The sequence below is a fragment of the Schistocerca americana genome, chromosome 4 (genome assembly GCF_021461395.2).
Source record: "Schistocerca americana isolate TAMUIC-IGC-003095 chromosome 4, iqSchAmer2.1, whole genome shotgun sequence".
In the NCBI taxonomy this organism is placed as follows: domain Eukaryota; kingdom Metazoa; phylum Arthropoda; class Insecta; order Orthoptera; family Acrididae; genus Schistocerca; species Schistocerca americana.
The window spans coordinates 329,839,438-329,858,556 of NC_060122.1; the positions used below are offsets into that span (position 1 = coordinate 329,839,438).

The 19,119-nt window shown below is 43.7% G+C and overlaps 1 protein-coding gene across 1 annotated transcript in view; it reads left to right on the plus strand.

The window, feature by feature from the left end:
- LOC124613449 (carboxyl-terminal PDZ ligand of neuronal nitric oxide synthase protein-like) overlaps positions 1 to 19,119 on the plus strand; it is a 970,717-nt gene that overhangs the window by 913,798 nt on the left and 37,800 nt on the right. The window contains exons 8-9 of the mRNA XM_047142152.1: positions 9,309 to 9,384; positions 9,415 to 9,575. Of these exons, the coding sequence (XP_046998108.1) occupies positions 9,309 to 9,384; positions 9,415 to 9,575 (237 nt within the window). The remainder of the gene's footprint in view (positions 1 to 9,308; positions 9,385 to 9,414; positions 9,576 to 19,119) is intronic.

Consider the following 19,119-nt stretch of genomic DNA (forward strand, 5'->3'; position numbering starts at 1 on the left):
ATATAGTTCACGCACTCCTTAGTACAGGGTGACAATTATTGAGCTATATGAAATAAAATCGCCATAACTTCTGAACGATTTGCGTTAGAAGGTTCAAACTGCACAGTTGGCCGTGGGACATGATGGGAATTAGTATGGTTAGGTTTAGGGACGAAGACCTCTTCCTTTGGATGGGTTCGTCAATTAGCAAAATTGGCGCATTTGGGGGTCTGAGAAGCCGCATTTCGCGATTGAGAAGTCTCTTCACCGTCAACGGCTGACTGTGTGGTGTGCAGTGTCCAGTCACGGAATAATCGATGTGATATTCCTTGACGTCACCGTGTCTACTGAACAGAACGTGAAGATTTTGGAAGATGATTTCATCCCAATTATCCAAAGTGACCCTGATTTCGACAAGATGTGGTTCATGCAAGGCGGAACTCGACTCCATCGAAGCTGAAGAGTGTTTGATGTCCTGGAGGAGCTTTCTGGGGATCGCATTCTGGCTCTTGGGTACCCAAAGACCACTGGCATTGGCCTTGATTGGCCACCATATTCTCCGGATCTGAACACATGCGACTCTTTTCTGTGGGGCTATATTAAAGAAAAGATGCACAGCAATAAACCCAAAACCACTGCTGAGGTGAAAACAGCCATTCAGGAGGTCATCGACAGAATCGATGTGCCCACACTTCAGCGGGCCACGTCATTGCCAAGAACGGCAGGCATATTGATCACGTAATAACATAAATCCGAATATCTGTCGTGACGTTTACATGTTGAATAAATTGTGTGCAATCCAAAGATTGTAATTTATTTACGTTTTTTTTCATATATTTCAATAATTGTCACCCTCTATGTAATATTAGTGGCGAGATTCCAAATATTTAGAAAACGTTTTCCTCAAAAATCGAATTTTTCACCTATATACCCTTACAGTTAAGCATAATAAGACACCTGGTTAACTAGCGAAAGCCCGAAACGCATAGTGCTATGCCCACGGAAGCAACAGAAAGATTTGAATTAATAATGTTTCCTGACTGGTAGCGGTCATGAACATAAAACTACATTTGGTGTGTGTTTTGTCCCTTTAAGGAGTGTTATAATTGCCACGATTTTTTTTCTTTTACTACTTTATCCATTAACTTTTATATAGCTTTCTATATTTGCAGTGTGTAGATAATCTGTTACACATGCTATCGTTTTTGGACCTCTATCGCTTTGGTTTCTATCTTTCATTTTGTAAATCAAAAGATTTAATGCGTCTGAGCTAGTCAGTCTCTTAGCTCTATCTCGTCTTTGTTCTGAAAATGTTATATTCTGATATTCGTTTTACATGTTATGTGGAGTACTTTGTTTGAATGCCTTATGAACATTTGTCTTTTACATACAACCGTAACACACTGTGTAGCTTTTGTTGCTTTTTTAATCTTCAATGTTTTTGCTGGTTGCTTTTATTTGTTCACTGCACTACCATACATTTGGCAGTGGTTTGCAGTGTATATACTAGATGTAGATTAGGGTTATTACTGCTGTTATTATGGCTACAGTGAATCTACTTTAACTTTAATTTTTCAATGCTGTGTGTGACTATTTCTTGTTTCCTCTGCCATTATGACATGTCTTTCCTTAACAATTCAATTCAATATCATTATATATCCACTATGAACTTATTTATTATTTGATCAGTTCCAGAGTTTTTGTGTCTCATCTTTATATGCACCGCAGACCACTTATCTTGTAAACAAAATGGATACTGTGTAGTATACAAAAATGTATTAATACAGCTTAAAGTTTTTTTAAATGTGTAACATTGCCACATGTTTCGAGACATAAGCTGATCAGCATGCTGAAATTTCAATACAAAAACATTTTACATAGTAGTTACAGTTGTAGTTTTTTTTCTTGGCACATGTTGTGGCCTTCCTGGGCAGAAACAGAGGTACAACCACTATGAGAGAGTGTTTTTAGTTTGCTGGTCTGTTGATAATATTAAACGTAAATAATCACTCACTCTGTTAATGTGAAATAGCAGAGTTCTTGTGGTGATATCACTTTCACCAGCGGCCATGACTAATTGGACCTTCTTGTCCATAGTAAATAGTAAAAATCACTCACAACACGTTGTTTATTACAGTGAACATCAGTGTGCACTAGAAACATGGCGGTCAAAACAAAGCTTAATTGGACTTCACTATGTATGTGACCATCGTGGTCATATACATAGTGGAGAAATGACTGTTAAGAATAAAATTCGATACGTTGCGTGATTTCAGAGTTGTTACTCATTGAAGTTAGCCAATTCAAGCGTTTGTGCACGCAACATCCGGTAATGTACAGACGTCCGTAGGTCAGTTAGTTACCACTTGTTGAAATGTTCATTACCAGTTAAAAATCTGCCTTTTTCGGAAGTGATAAATTTAAGGTACGTGAGCAGAAGTTACGTCTGTCTGGTTTGAAGAAACAAAATGAAGAATATGTTAGGTGAACACCTCTGACAGGCTGCTTGATATGAGCCCACCTTAAGCTAATTGGCTAACTTCAGTGCTAAATAACTCGGTAACGGCGCAAAGTATCGAATTTTTTATTAACATTTATTTCTGAGCACTTTCTCCCCTGAAACAATCTTCAAGATTTTCAGACTGCTTCCGAATAATCCGTATGTCACTTAGTAATGCCTTTTCCGATACTTGGCGAAGCGTCTACAATATTATATACGAAATACAGTGTAGAGAGAATAGAAACTGTTTCATACTGCTCTTGAGAATTTACGGTTGTACTAAAATGACAAAGATTTAGTTGTTGAACATACAGAGTCATGTATATTATTGATCATTACTGATTTTCTAATTCAACAGTATTGAATTTTTCCATTTCTGGCCATGGATGAATGTTGTCCACGAACTGGTTATGTATCTGAATTACTGGCTGATTCATATGACACATAATGTCAGAAAATCGCCCAGCCAAAACTTCCATTTTTTGTGGTATTTTTGAGTTAATAAACATCTTTAATGTGACTGCATTTGTAAAATCAAACTCTTGTAAGACAGCAGTAGCGGACCGACAAAATTTAGCTTGAATATGAATAAAATCCTGGTCAGTTGAACTTGATTTGTATAATTCGCCATTTGCCGAAGGTTCAAGTTACTGAAGTTCAGAGGAGTATCGCTCGACTTTCGACAAACATATAACTCGGCCACACAGCAACATTTATTAAAGAAAGTACGGTCATATGGGTTATGAAACACAATTTTGGATTAGATTGCGTTCTTGGTAGGCAGGACGCAGTATGTTACCATGGAGAGAATATCACAGACAGTTGTGTCTTCGAGAAGTATGTTGTGACACCAGCAGTCCATGTTATGTTTTAATGACCTGTCACACGACACTAACAGTGAGCTCAGACGTTTTGCACATTCTGGAGTTACCTATAATGAAGTGCTGTCTGAAAATAATGTGGAAACGTATCTACTCAGATCTTGATACGATATGGAAGTGGTGCAAAGCGTGGAAACCTGCTTTAATGTAGACAAAAGTAAAATTGTACACTTCATAATAGGCAAAAATGGAGTGCAGTGTGACTACAATATCAACGAGTCTCAACTGCAATCAGTCAATCCATACAAATACCTTGGTGTGATAACTTGTGAGAAGATGAAGCGGAATGATCAAATAGACCAACCGTCGGAGGAAAAGCAGGTGGCTGATTTCGATACATTGGTAGTACACCGGGAAGATGTAGTCAGTCTGCAGAGGAGATTACTTAGAAACCGCCTGACAGGATATTGCTCATATGTGCCGGACCCATACCTGATAAGACTAATGAGTGATACTGAACATAATTCAATAAAAGGGCGACACGAATGGGCACAGATGTCTTTGACTCACAGGAGACCGTACCGCAAATGTTGAAAAATTTGAATAGGTAGACGCTTGAAGATATACGCAAATTATCCAACGAAAGCCGACTTTCAAAGTTTCAGGGATCAATATTTGTAATTTAGAGGTATTCTTCAGCTCCCTACATACCGCTCGCGAAGTTAGTTAGTTGGTTAATTACTTACATGTTCTGTAGATCATAGCTCCCACCCCCTACTATGATACGGAACGATTCAGTTTCAAAATCATAATAAATCTTCTCAAGATGAACCACAACAATACGTTGGGCATTAATATAATTTGTTATGTGTTTTTATAAATGCATGCAGTGATGGAAATCATTCATATCTCTCTCTCTCTCTCTCTCTCACACACACACACACACACACACACACACACACACACACACACACACAAAATAGTAGTACTATTATACATACAGAAATTTTTCTGTGCTTAGAAGTAACTGTCAAGCAGATATGATAATACTCTGCATTTGAAGTTAATTTTATTAGCCGTTGAATTCTACATATTTCTGGGTAAGTGGCTGGATACATCACATCTTTCTGCACCACATTAAGGTCAAGTGATGGATAGTGTAAGACCCTCCTCGTTCTAGTTTTATATTTACTAATGCTACTGATATTTTCAGACCATAATTAATCGTTGACAAGAAACTTAATAAAGGAGTAAATGGACTGTGAGGCTATTCTTTAGTATGAGGAACTGTTTAAAGAGCTGTCTACAAGAGATTCTAGAGTGGACAGCACACGTTAATTTTATCGCACGCTTCTGTGTAATAAATCCTTTTTCCTCAATCACGACTTATCGGAGAACGTCATGCCGTAAGATATAAGTAACTAAAAAGTCTATGAAGTCTGATATTGTTCCTAACGCAAAAGTTTCACACTTAAAATATTCCAGAAGATCTGCACTGGGTGACTTCTAGTTCCAGTATTTGTCAATGTAGACAGCTAAAAATTTTGGGTGTTTTGTTTCATTTACTGATTTACTCACATACATTGTTTGTAATAAGGTGGCCGGCGATGTGGAGTACTGAATTGCATGTATTGCGTTTTATATACATTCAGTGATCGTCCATTTGCAGAGAACTACACTCCTGGAAATTGAAATAAGAACACCGTGAATTCATTGTCCCAGGAAGGGGAAACTTTATTGACACATTCCTGGGGTCAGATACATCACATGATCACACTAACAGAACCACAGGCACATAGACACAGGCAACAGAGCATGCACAATGTCGGCACTAGTACAGTGTATATCCACCTTTCGCAGCAATGCAGGCTGCTATTCTCCCATGGAGACGATCGTAGAGATGCTGGATGTAGTCCTGTGGAACGGCTTGGCATGCCATTTCCACCGGGCGCCTCAGTTGGACCAGCGTTCGTGCTGGACGTGCAGACCGCGTGAGACGACGCTTCATCCAGTCCCAAACATGCTCAATGGGGGACAGATCCGGAGATCTTGCTGGCCAGGGTAGTTGACTTACACCTTCTAGAGCACGTTGGGTGGCACGGGATACATGCGGACGTGCATTGTCCTGTTGGAACAGCAAGTTCCCTTGCCGGTCTAGGAATGATAGAACGATGGGTTCGATGACGGTTTGGATGTACCGTGCACTATTCAGTGTCCCGTCGACGATCACCAGTGGTGTACGGCCAGTGTAGGAGATCGCTCCCCACACCGTGATGCCGGGTGTTGGCCCCGTGTGCCTCGGTCGTATGCAGTCCTGATTGTGGCGCTCACCTGCACGGCGCCAAACACGCATACGACCATCATTGGCACCAAGGCAGAAGCGACTCTCATCGCTGAAGACGACACGTCTCCATTCGTCCCTCCATTCTTGCCAGTCGCGACACCACTAGAGGCGGGCTGCACGATGTTGGGGCGTGAGCGGAAGACGGCCTAACGGTGTGCGGGACCGTAGCCCAGCTTCATGGAGACGGTTGCGAATGGTCCTCGCCGATACCCCAGGAGCAACAGTGTCCCAAATTTGCTGGGAAGTGGCGGTGCGGTCCCCTACGGCACTGCGTAGGATCCTACGGTCTTGGCGTGCATCCGTGCGTCGCTGCGGTCCGGTCCCACGTCGAGGGGCACGTGCACCTTCCGCCGACCACTGGCGACAACATCGATGTACTGTGGAGACCTCACGCCCCACGTGATGAGCAATTCGGCGGTACGTCCACCCGGCCTCCCGCATGCCCACTATACGCACTCGCTCAAAGTCCGTCAACTGCACATACGGTTCACGTCCACGCTGTCGCGGCATGCTACCAGTGTTAAAGACTGCGTTGGAGCTCCGTATGCCACGGCAAACTGGCTGACACTGACGGCGGCGGTGCACAAATGCTGCGCAGCTAGCGCCATTCGACGGCCAACACCGCGGTTCCTGGTGTGTCCGCTGCGCCGTGCGTGTGATCATTGCTTGTACAGCCCTCTCGCAGTGTCCGGAGCAAGTATGGTGGGTCTGACACACCGGTGTCAATGCGTTCTTTTTTCCATTTCCAGGAGTGTATTTATTTATTTTCAAGAAACTATTGTTTAGAATTACAAACGTTGAAGTTACTCATGTACTCTGATCATAATACTTATACGTCAGCAAAGAGAAGTATATATGGCGAAACACCACTTATGCAGGGTGTCTCAGAATTGTTGCGGCAAGTTAGAGTTGTTGTAGAGGGTGTCTTGAGGATCAGATTGAAGATAGAACCCGTGTCTGAGAACGTCATGCAACGATGCTGCAGAGCGTCGGAGTTACAGGCGCCGGGGCCTGCCACTCGGCCAACATTTCAGCAGCAAAATGCTTTTCTATGCAATAGCTAGCTCCATATTCTCCAGTGGTGATAGCGACAATCAGCGAATAAGAAACAGCAATGTGAGACGTTCCGCCAGTGGTTCGTCAGCGTCCCGAGTCACATTTGCTGCCAAAGAGGTGGCAGGCCCAGCACCTTCAACTTCGACACACTGTAGTTTCGTTGCATGCCGTTATCGGAAATGCGTTCCTATTAATAATTTGTTCCTCCAGACGCCCTCAATAACCGCTAGAAATCTGTCGCTATGTTTCTGAGCAGCCTGTCTGTAAGGAGAACAAGAGCAGACTGAGTATCGAACCTTTTGGTAGACTTGTAGTAATTATACCATATTCTGAAGATGTTGTTTCATTGTGTACCCTCTCTCTTAATGCAGCACTCGTCTTACTTAGACGGAATGAAAACAAGTTACCAGCACCACCTTTGACGTGATAATATTCAAGCCATCAGTAGGCGAACTCTGTGAATTGCACAAATGCTTTTGATAACTCACAGAAGGTACCAGTCGTCAATTTTTCGTCACTCGAGTTTTGTGTTATATGATTTGCGAACAGAAAAGCGGCGTGTAGGTACCGTGAAGAGAAGATTACACTAACATGAGTACATGGAGAGGCATGTAAACAGTCGGTATTCGGACATTCCATACTGGACCAGGAAGGAAAAATAAGTTTTACAGAAATTCGAAATATGGAGAGTACTTCAATGCGAGATGATTTTAATAATTCCCACAACGAAATTCTGTCTCGAAATCTGGCAGGAAACCGAAAGAGATTCTGGTCATACGTAAAGCACACCAGTGGCAAGACACAATCAATACCTTCAGTGCGCGATAACAACGGTGAAGTCACTGATGACAGTGCCACTAAAGCAGATTTATTAAAAACGGTTTTCCGAAACTCCTTCACAAAGAAGATGAAGTAAATATTCCTGAATTCCAATCAAGAACAACTGCCAAGATGAGAAACATAGAAGTAGATACCCTGGGTGCAACAAAGCAGCTTAAATCACTAAAAGGCGAGGCCAGCAGTGCAGATTGTATGCCAGTCAGGTCCCTCTGAGAGTATGCTGATAAAATAGCTCCATATTTAGCAGTTATATACAACCACTCGCTCACAGAAAGATACATACCTAAAGACTGGAAAATTGCTCAAGTCACACCAATACTCAAAAAGGGAAGTAGGAGTAATCCGCAGAATTACAGGGCTATATCACTAACGTCGATCTCCAGTAGTGTTTTAGAACATATACTGTATTCGAACATTATGAAGTACCTAGAAAAAAAAACGAATTTTTGACATGTAGTCAGCATGGATTTAGAAAATATCGTTCTTGTGAAACACAACTAGCTCTTTATACTCATGAAGTAATAAGTGCTATCGAAAGGGGGTGTCAAATTGATTCCATATTTTTAGATTTCCAGAAGGCTTTCGACACCGTTCCTCACAAGCGTCTTGTAATCAAACTGCGTGCTTACGGAGTATCGCCTCAGTTGTGCGACTGGATTCGCGATTTCCTCTCAGAAAGGTCACAGTTCGTAGTAATAGACGGAAAGTCATCGAGTAAAACAGAAGTAATATCCGGCGTTCCCCAAGGAAGTGTTATAGGTCCTCTATTGTCCCTGATCTATATTAACGACATAGGAGACAATCTGGGTAGCCGTCTTAGATTGATTGCAGATGATGCTGTCATTTACCGTCTTGTAAAGTCATCAGATGATCAAAACGACTTGCAAAATGATTTAGATAAGATATCAGTATGGTGCGAAAAGTGGCAATTGACCCTGAATAAAGAAAAGTGTGAAGTTATTCACAGGAGTACTAAAACAAATCAGTTAAATTTCAGTTACGCGATAAGTCACACAAATCTGAGGGCTGTAAATTCTAATAAATACCTAGGAATTACAAATAACATAAATTGGAACGATCACATAGATAATATTGTGGGCAGATCATACCAAAGCCTGCGATTCATTGGCAGAACACTTAGAAGGTGCAACTGGTCTACCAAGGAGACTGCTTGCACTACGCATGTCCGCCCTATTCTGGAGTACTGCTGTGTGGTGTGAGATCCGCATCAGGTGGGACTGACGGATGATATTGAAAAAGTACAAAGAAGGGCAGCTCGTTTTGTATTATCGCCAAATAGGGGAGATAGTGTCACAGACATGATACGTAAATTGGAGTGGCAATCATTAAAAGAAAGGCGTCTTTCGTTGTCACGGGATCTTCTCATGAAATTTCATTCACCAGTTTTCTCCTCCGATCGCGAAAACATTCTATTGGCACCCACCTACACAGGGAGAAATGATCATCAAGATAAAATAAGAGAAATCAGGGCTCGGACGAAAAAATGTAAGTGCTCGTTTTTCCCACGTGCCGTTCGAGAGTGGAAAGGTAGAGAGACAGCATGAAGGTGGTTCATTGAACCCTCTGCCAGGCACTTTATTGTGAATAGCAGTGTAATCACGTAGATGTAGATTTAGAACTTATCAGGCGATCAACGCTATGTGCACATTGCCATGCATTTCAAAGTCATTTGCTGAATATAATAGGTATAGGTGTAGAGCAGGTAAGGCAGGTAGCACTCGCTAAAGACAGCTCGGTGGTTTGGCAGAGCGGCAGCGGGAGCGGCAGCGGCGGCGCGGGCGACCTGTACGCCTCGCCGCCCGGCGGGGGCGGCGGCGGGGGCGGCGAGGGCGTGCGCGCGGGCAGCAGCGGCCGCGAGACGGCGGCGGGCACGCCGCTCAGCGCGCACCACGAGCTGCAGCTGCTGCGCGAGCAGCTGGACCAGCAGGCGCACCAGACGCAGGCGGCGCTGGCGCAGGCGCAGCTGCTGCGCGACCAGCTCGCCGCCGAGACGGCCGCGCGACTCGAGGCCCAGGTGAGTCACTTAGACGCGGGCCTCGGCTGTCCGCTAGAGTTGGACTCCACCAAAACTGCTGTTCGGTAGTTTCGGTACACTACATAAATGACGTAGTAAATGGTAAGATTGCCGGTAGTACTGGTAGCTTTGGTAGGATAAAAAAAAATTGCACTGAATACATGGTGTGTCGCGGGGGGGATAACTCTGATTTCAAAATAATTAAAAAGCCACGATCTCTTCAATATCGTTTACTAGATGATCGGTTTCAGCACTCTGAAGGTGCCATCATCGGATCTGTGAAGGTATAACATAACAGGTATGAGGGAGGCCCATGGACGAAACGAGTGCCATGCCGATGGCAGCGTACATGGAGTCACTGTGCATCATGGTCCGCATGTCATTCTTCCCCCCATACGCCCCCCCCCGCCCCCCCCCCCCCCCCCAGTTCCTGTGCCCTTCCGTTTGCTTCTGACCTGGCATTCCTTAATTCCCTGTGTCTATGCGGGTTTTCGTAGTTGGTTCGTACCTTGCTCATAACGAAGGTATATATGGTGACAGACTTTATAGCAAGTTAATACGTTCTTTTTTGGCGCTTACAATACCTAAGACTTAGGTGCCTAGACAGGTAAGGCCCAGCATACAGGTTTTAATCGCTTGTCACATTGTACCTAATAAGGGAACCTCCCCATCGCACCCCCCTCAGATTTAGTTATAAGTTGGCACAGTGGATAGGGCTTGAAAAACTGAACACAGATCAATCGAGAAAACAGGAAACAGTTGTGTGGAACTATGAAAAAACAAGCAAAATATACAAACTGTGTAGTTCATGCGCAAGATAGGCATCATCAAGGACAGTGTGAGCTCAGCAGTGCCGTGGTCCCGCGGTTGGCGAGAGCAGCTGCGGAACGAGACGTCCTTGGTTCAAGTCTTCCCTCGAGTGAAAAATTTATTTTCTTTATTCTCGCAAAGTTATGATCTGTTCGTTCGTTCATTGACGTCTCTGTTCACTGTAATAAGTTTAGTGTCTGTGTTTTGCGACCGCACCGCAAAACCGTGCGATTAGTAGACGAAAGGACGTGCCTCTCCAATGGGAACCGAAAACATTTGATCGCAAGGTGATAGGTCAACCGATTCCTCCACAGGAAAACACGTCTGATATATTCTATACGACACTGGTGACGGCATGTGCGTCACATGACGGGAATATGTTGTCGACCCACCTAACTTGTACACTTGGCGAATTGGTAAAAACATTCTTCTACCTTGCCCTATTTAGGTTTTCTTGTGGATGTGATAATCACTCCCAAAAAAGTGATGAAAACGTAAGAGTTTGTGACATAAACTGAAAATAAAAAATTAATCTTTTCACTCGAGGGAAGTCTTGAATCAAGGACCTCTCGCTCCGCAACTGCTCACGCTAACCAAGGGACACAGCACTGCTGAGCTCACGTTGTCCTTGCTGTTGCCTATCTTGCGCATGGACTACTCGGTTTGTATATTTTGCTTATTTTTTCATAATTCCACACAACTTCTTCCTGTTTTCTCGATTGATCTGTGTTCAGTTTTTCATGGCTTATCCACTGTGCCAACTTATAACCAAATGTGAGGGGGTTGCGATGGGGAGATTCCCTTGTAAGTAGTGTTATGACCAGCTTTCTGTGTGCATATTCCTGACGTCCTTATATGAATAAAGGTAAATTATAATACGTAGTTTAGTGAGGCGCTAATGGATAATGTCTGTGCCTCAGATGCTTTTACTTTGTAATTGACGTACTTTATAGTGATTGTAGTATGTGCAGGAAACGTACGTGCAAATGTGGGCTTTGCATAGGCATGTGACAAGCAGTTATAGTAAAGTTGTGTTTTAGTAGTAATGAGTGGCAATACTGTGGGACTGTGTGTGCGCTGCTTGGACAGCGCTATCTAGTGGCTGGTTGTGAACCGCTAGAATCACAGCTGGTAAGCCTGCGCGGAATAGGGCAGTGATTATGCCGACTGGTGTTAGGTGAGCAGTGGTAGTTTCATCTGGTGTCTTCAGTTTTATACTTTATGGAAAGAACGAGCATGAGAGCAGTTTTTTATTATTTTTATTGGTTGTGAAAATGATTTTTATCAGATGGTCTGCCTCTTGTGCTATGACGTCCATATGATTTTATAAATGTTAATCTATGTTTCAGGTAATGGTTCTGTAATAATTGTAATGAATATAGTTACTCTTGTAAGCCCTTTTCAAACCTGTTATGTTATACCTTCACAGATCCGATGATGGCACCTTCAGAGTGCTGAAACCGGTCATCTAGTAAACGATAGTGAAGTGATCGTGGATTTTCAATTATTTAGAAAAAAAAAAACCATAAATGAATGTGTGCGAGATAAAACAGGACCGACCACTTCCCTTTGTTTTTTGTTTGTTTGTTTTGTAAATAATTAGAACAGCATATCATTCCGTGTTAGTCCGTTGTGTATTTAATATCCTTGCAGAATATACTGTAAACTGCATTTTATAAGTAATAAAAATCAGTTAATCGCGTAACTTCTTCGCTTTTATGTAATCAATGCAATTTACTTTTAACGCCACTACGGTTTACGTAAACAGATACATGCACATAATTATTGTTGTTACTTTCTACTCACCAGAATGTTTTTCATAACAACCAAAGGCAAGAGATTCCTGTTATTACTGACAAATGCAGAAGTTGTATGAATACCAGAAACATGGTGTATAGAGGGTGAACATTAGTCAAAAATCAGAAACGGCGGATTTCTGATTGGAAGTGGAGGAAAACGGGTGTTCTGCACAGTGTTCGGAAATGCATCGTTGCCACGGTAGATGGCGCCGACGAATGACTGTTTCCCTGACGTGCCCTGTGTTCCTTGTATGTTGGAGGCTCTGTGATTGACGCTACGTACTATAGGCAGCAGAATCGTTCTGTGTTCGTGTCGGGAGCAGGACGAGATTGTGTTTACGTACGGCCTAGTAGATGGAAACGTTCGAGACGAAGCACGGCCACACCAAAACAAGTACCCTCACAGACACCAACCACATCTCACAACATTTCAAGCCTTTTCGGGAATTTGTGTGAGCATGGGTACTTTCTCACAGACGAACGTCCAGAAAGGCGGCGGACTGCGCGTACACCAGATCTGGTTGACTGTGCTACCTATCGACCATTTCCATCACATTGGCCGTACATACACTACTGGCCATTAAAATTGCTACACCAAGAAGAAATGCAGATGATAAACGGGTATTCATTGGACAAATACATTATACTAGAACTGACATGTGATTACATTTTCACGCAATTTGGGTGCATAGATCCTGAGAAATCAGTACCCAGAACAACCACCTCTGGCCGTAATAACGGCCTTGATACGCCTGGGCATTGAGTCAAACAGAGATTGGATGGAGTGTACTTGTACAGCTGCCATTGCAGCTTCAACACGATACCACAGTTCATCAAGAGTAGTCACTGGCGTATTGTGACGAACCAATCGCTCGGCCACCATTGACCAGACGTTTTCAATTGGTGAGAGATCTGGGGAATGTTCTGGCCAGGACAGCAGTCGAACATTTTCTGTATCCAGAAAGGCCCGTACAGGACCTGCTACATGCGGTCGTGCATTATCCTGCTGAAATGTAGGGTATCGCAGGGATCGAATGAAGGGTGAGCCACGGGTTGTAACACATCTGAAATGTAACGTCCACTGTTCAAAGTGCCGTCAATGCGAACAATAAGTGACCGAGACGTATTAACCAATGGCACCCCATACCATCACGCTGGCTGATACGCCAGTGTGGCGATGACGAATACACGCTTCCAATGTGCGTTCTCCGTGATGTCGCCAAACATGGATGCGACCATTATGTGCTGTAAACAGAAACTGGATTCATCCGAAAAAATGACGTTTTGCCAATCGTGCACCCAGGTTCGTCGTTGAATACACCATCGCAGGCGCTCCTGTCTGTGATGCAGCGTCAAGGGTAACCGCAGCCATAGTGTCCGAGCTGATAGTCCATGCTGCTGCAAATGTCGTCGAACTGTTCGTGCAAATGGTTGTTGTCTTACAAACGTCCCCACCTGTTGACTCAGGGATCGAGGCGTGGCTGCACGATCGCTTACAGCCATGCGGATAAGATGCCTGTCATCTCGACTGCTAGTGATACGAGGCCGTTGGGATCCAGCACGGCGTTCCGTGTTACCCTCCTGAACGCACCGATTCCATATTCTGCTGACAGTTATTAGATCTCGACCAACGCGAGCAGCAATGTCCCGATACGATAAATCGCAATCGCGATAGGCTGCAATCCGACCTTTATCAAAGTCGGAAACGGGATGTTACGCATTTCTCCTCCTTACACGAGGCATCACAACGTTTAACCAGGCAACGCCGGTCAACTGCTGTTGTGTATGAGAAATCGGTTGGAAACTTTCCTCATGTCAGCACCATCCTTGTGTGAATGCTCTAAAAAGCTAATCATTTGCATATCACAGCATCTTCTTCCTGTGGGTTAAATTTCGCGTCTGTAGCACGTCATCTTCGTGGTGTAGCAATTTTAATGGCCAGTAGTGTAAATACCATTTCGGCTTCTACCCGACATGAATACCACTCCAGTCTGTTGCTTACAGTACGCTACGTCAATCAGGCAGCCTGCGACACACAAGGAACACTCGTTGTCAGGGGAACCTGCATCTGTCAGCACCATCTACCGTCGCAATGATACATTTTCGGACACATATTCATAGGACCTTTCTTCCTCCATTTCCAGTTAGGAATTTGTCCCTGCATTTTTTTGGTTTAGTAATGTTCACTCTGTGTAAGTTCGACGAAGTACTGATGGGGTGTTTTGCGATTTCTTTTTGTTTTACCTTTTTGTTGAGGAAATAGCGTCTGCCAGCACTATATGATAAATCTTTATTGTTCCCTTTATTTTTACTACATCATCCCTCCGTTTCACCACAATAATCAACAATTTTCAAATAAAACCTGAATTAAAAGTTGACACTTCAGTTTTGCTATAAATACTGTTTATTCTTAAGTCACACACAGAAGGATATCTATGTAGGACAATGTTCCGAAGGCTACCTCTGGCCCTGAATGTTTCCTCAGTCAGTTCCTAGACTGTTCATCGCTTCCGGTTTTCAGGGGAATCTAGTAAGACACTGGCAGCATATGCAAAGGAGCGATCACAATCAGGTAACGCCGATAGGTATGCAGCACACTAACGTACAAGTGCAAACTTGAATGACCAAAGATACTAGGAAAATTGCCGTAGTCAACGATTATTTATGCTACTCTACGGTAGCCTGCGGTAGTTTTACAACTCTGCTGTTGGCTATTGCGATACATTTGAGGCGTGTAAGCTAACCCTATCTAACGCGATCCTCCTCAGTGTAACGCCTGAAACTAATACACAATATGATGGAGACTCATATTTCTAATAAAACTGTTTACGAACCCGGAGGTCAGACAAACGGCAATGTGACTGGGACTCTAGAAGCACGGCAAGCCACATTTCGAAGCATCAGAAAAAGGCTAGGAAAAGGTGTCTACTCGATGTGTGACGCAACTATTAACAGGTCATGGCCCAAATGCGCAACATCCACATCAAAAGGGAATCAGTAGTACATCAATGTGCACATGCGGACAAGAAGGCTCCAATGATCATTGGGTTTAAAGTCGCTCCCGTTTCCTGATAGAGAAAGAATGCAGGCAGTTAGATCGTAATTTTCATACAATTGTCACAGATCAGAATTTCTAGACTACAGTCAAGTTCATCAAAAAACTATGACATTAACGTCAAGTGGGTTCTCTGAATATCAAACTAAAGTCAGTACACTAAAAGACCAAAGTAGAAGAATGAGAAATGTTATCATCACAGAGGAGAATGCTACAGTTAAGGAAAACTGTTAAAAGAATGCATGGACATGAATACACTCGAAGACTGCCGAGTCACCCACGTATCAGTAGAACAAATTTAGAAAAATGTAGCAAAAATGGGCCTATATGTATGTATGGTTAATCTGAGGCCGCCAGTAACAGCTATTTCATATTGTTGTTTATTTTTTATTATATTTATTCTGTTTTGTTTCTTCATTATATATCTACAATAGTTATTATTAACATACCTTTTCCATATATACACTGAGGTGAGAGGAGTCATGGAATAGCGAAATGCACACATACAGATAGCGGTGGCACTAGGTACTCTAGGTATAAAAGAGCAGTGCATTGGCAGGAATATCCTTTATACTCTCACAAGGGAAACTCTCTATCGCAGCCTGAAGTGTACTGAACTACGAAAAAGAAGCAAAATAGAAACAGTTAATGGTCCAAGCTAAAGATGTGGAACGTCGAGAGAATTGAAATCATTATGCGGTCAAGGTTGTGTGGTGACGGTGTTGGACTGCAAACGACAAGACCGTGTTCAGATGCCCCTCGTGCCACGTTTTTTTCTTCACAAAATTGTGAACTTCTCTTCTGGTCACTGACGTGCCTGTTCTCCTTCTGTAGTTACAGAATGTGAGTCAAGTGGTAAGCAATTAAATGTGATGAATAGTGAGAGCAGGTGAGATGCCGCATAGGCGGTACACAGAAACGAAGACGACAAATAAACGGGTGTGAACTATGTTTGAACAAAGAAATTCGAGAGTCAAAACTTCCAAAATGGAACGCTAGAATCATAACATGTGGTGCTTGCGTAGAGAAAAATAGGACGTACATACATGTGGAGGCCCCTTCCTTACACCTCACTGTTGCAAATGGACGTCACACCAAGACACAGACACAAATCTGAATATCGCGAACAGACACGCTAATGACAGCACGGACATTTCATAATTTTGTTAAGAAAATAACGTGGGTCACGAGGGAAATTTTAACACGGATCTCCCATTTCGCAGTCCAACACCATGACCACGTAACCACAACGCAGTAGCTATTCAAAACCGCTCGGTGTTGCACATCTTGAGCTTTGCACCGTTCCCTTTCGACTTTGCTTCTTTTTTCAGAGTTCAGTACACCTTCTTCCTGTTTTCATGCTGGATCCGTGTTCAGTTTTTGATGGGCTGTCCCTAGGTCGTCTAACCGCTAAATCTGAAGTGAGTGCAACGGTGAGTTTCCCTTTTCAGGTGATTCAAGTGAAAATATTTCCGACGTAATTGTGGCCGCACGACGGGGATTAACAGACTCTGAACGAGAAATGGTAATTGGAGTTACACGTATGGGACATTTCATTTCGGAAATTGTTTAGGAATTCGATATCCAGACATCCCTAGTGTCAAGAGCGTGCCGAGAATACCACGTTTCAGCCATTACCTCTCACCCACAAACAATGCAGTGACCGACGGCCTTCACTTAACGGCCGAGGGCAACGGCGTTTGTATAGACTTGTCAGTGTTAACAGACAAACAACACTGCGTGACATAACCGCAGAAATCAATGTGAGACGTACGACGAACGTATCTGTTAGGCTAGGGTAGCGAAATTTGACGTTAATGGATTGTGGCTGCAGACGACCAAAGCGAGTGCATTTGCTAACAGCACGACATCGCCATCTCTCCTGCGCTCGTGATCATATTGGTTGTACCCTAGACGAGTCGAGAACCGTGACCCGGTCAGATAACTGCCGATTTCAGTTGGTAAGAGCTGATGGTAGCGTTCCAATGCGATGCAGACCTCGCAAAACTGTGGACCCAAGTTGTCAACAAGACACTGTGCAAGCTGGTGGTGTCTCCATAACAGTGTGGGCTGTGTTTAAATGGAATGGACTGGGTCTTCTGGTTCAACTGAACGGATCATTGACGGGGAATTGTTACGTTGGACTACTTTGAGACCATTTGCCGCCAAACAAAGACGCAATTTTTGTGGATGACTATACACCATCTCATGGGGTGGCAATTATTCGCAATTTGTTTGGAGAACATTTTGGACAGTTCAAGCGATTGATTCGACCACCCAGATCGCCGACAGGAATGTCATCGATCTTTTATGCGACGCCGGCCGGTGTGGCCGTGCGGTTCTAGGCGCTTCAGTCTGGAACCGCGTGACCGCTACGGTCGCAGGTTCGAATCCTGCTTCGGGAATGGATGTGTGTTATGTCCTTAGGCTAGTTAGGTTTAACTAGTTCTAAGTTCTAGGCGACTGATGACCTTAGAAGTCGCATAGTGCTCAGAGCCATTTGAACCATTTGTTTTTTATGCCACGTAATCGAGAGTTCCGTTCGTGGTCTAAATACTGCGTCGACAGCACTTTCGCAATCATGGACAGCTATAGAGATAGCACGGCTCCATATTTATGCAGGGGACTTCAGACGACTTGTTGAGTACATGCCACGTGGAGCTGCTGCACTACGCGAGGCAACAGGAGGTAGGACACGATACTGGGATTCATCTCATAACTTCTGTCACCTCATTCTATATAAGCATTGTATTTTTATTGTGATTACTGAATACGTACCACCTGCTTAGATTTTCCAGATAACAGGTTCCCAATTTGTGGCAATAAATTAAATCTAACTGAATTGATTGGGTACCACTATTAATGTTCACTGAAATTCTATCCCTGTGGTTGTTCAATATAGTGTCCGTAATGAAACTTTGTTTCTTGCAGAAAAATTAAGACTGTGGATCTCTAATGGATAAGGCAACTAAATATACACTACTGGCCAATAAAATTGCTACACCAAATAGATGACATGCTACAGACGCGAAATTTAACCCACAGGAAGAAGATGCTGTGATATGCAAATGATTAGCTTTTCAGAGCATTCACACAAGGATGGTGCCGGCGGCGACACCTACAACGTGCTGACATGAGGAAAGTTTCCAACCGATTTCTCATACACAACAGCTGCTGACCGGCGTTGACTGGTGAAACGTTGCTGTGATGCCTCGTATAAGGAGGAGAAATGCGTACCATCACTTTTCCGACTTTGATAAAGGTCGTATTGTAGCCTGTCGCGAATTCGGTTTATCGTACCTCGACATTGCTGCCCGCGTTGGTCGAGATCCAATGACTGTTAGCAGAATATGGAATCGGTGGATTCAGGAGGGTAATACGGAACGTCGTGCTGGATCCCAACGACCTCGTATCACTAGCAGTCGAGATGACAGGCATCTCATCCGCGTGGCTGTAACGGATCGTGCAACCACGTCTCGATCCCTGAGTCAACAGATGGGGACGTTTGCAAGACAACAACCATCTGCACGAACAGTTCGACGACGGTTGCAGCAGCATGCACTATCAGCTCGGACACCATGGCTGCGGTTACCCTTGACGCTGCATCACAGACAGGAGCGCCTGCGATGGACTACTCAACGACGAACCTGGGTGCACGAATGGCAAAACGTCATTTTTTCGGATGCATCTAGGTTCTGTTTACAGCATCATGATGGTCGCATCCGTGTTTGGCGACATCGCGGTGAACGCACATTGGAAGCGTGTATTCGTCATCACCATACTGGCGTATCACCCGGTGTTATGGTATGGGGTGCCATTGGTTACACGTCTCGATCACCTCTTGTTCGCATTGACGGCACTTTGAACAGTGGACGTTACA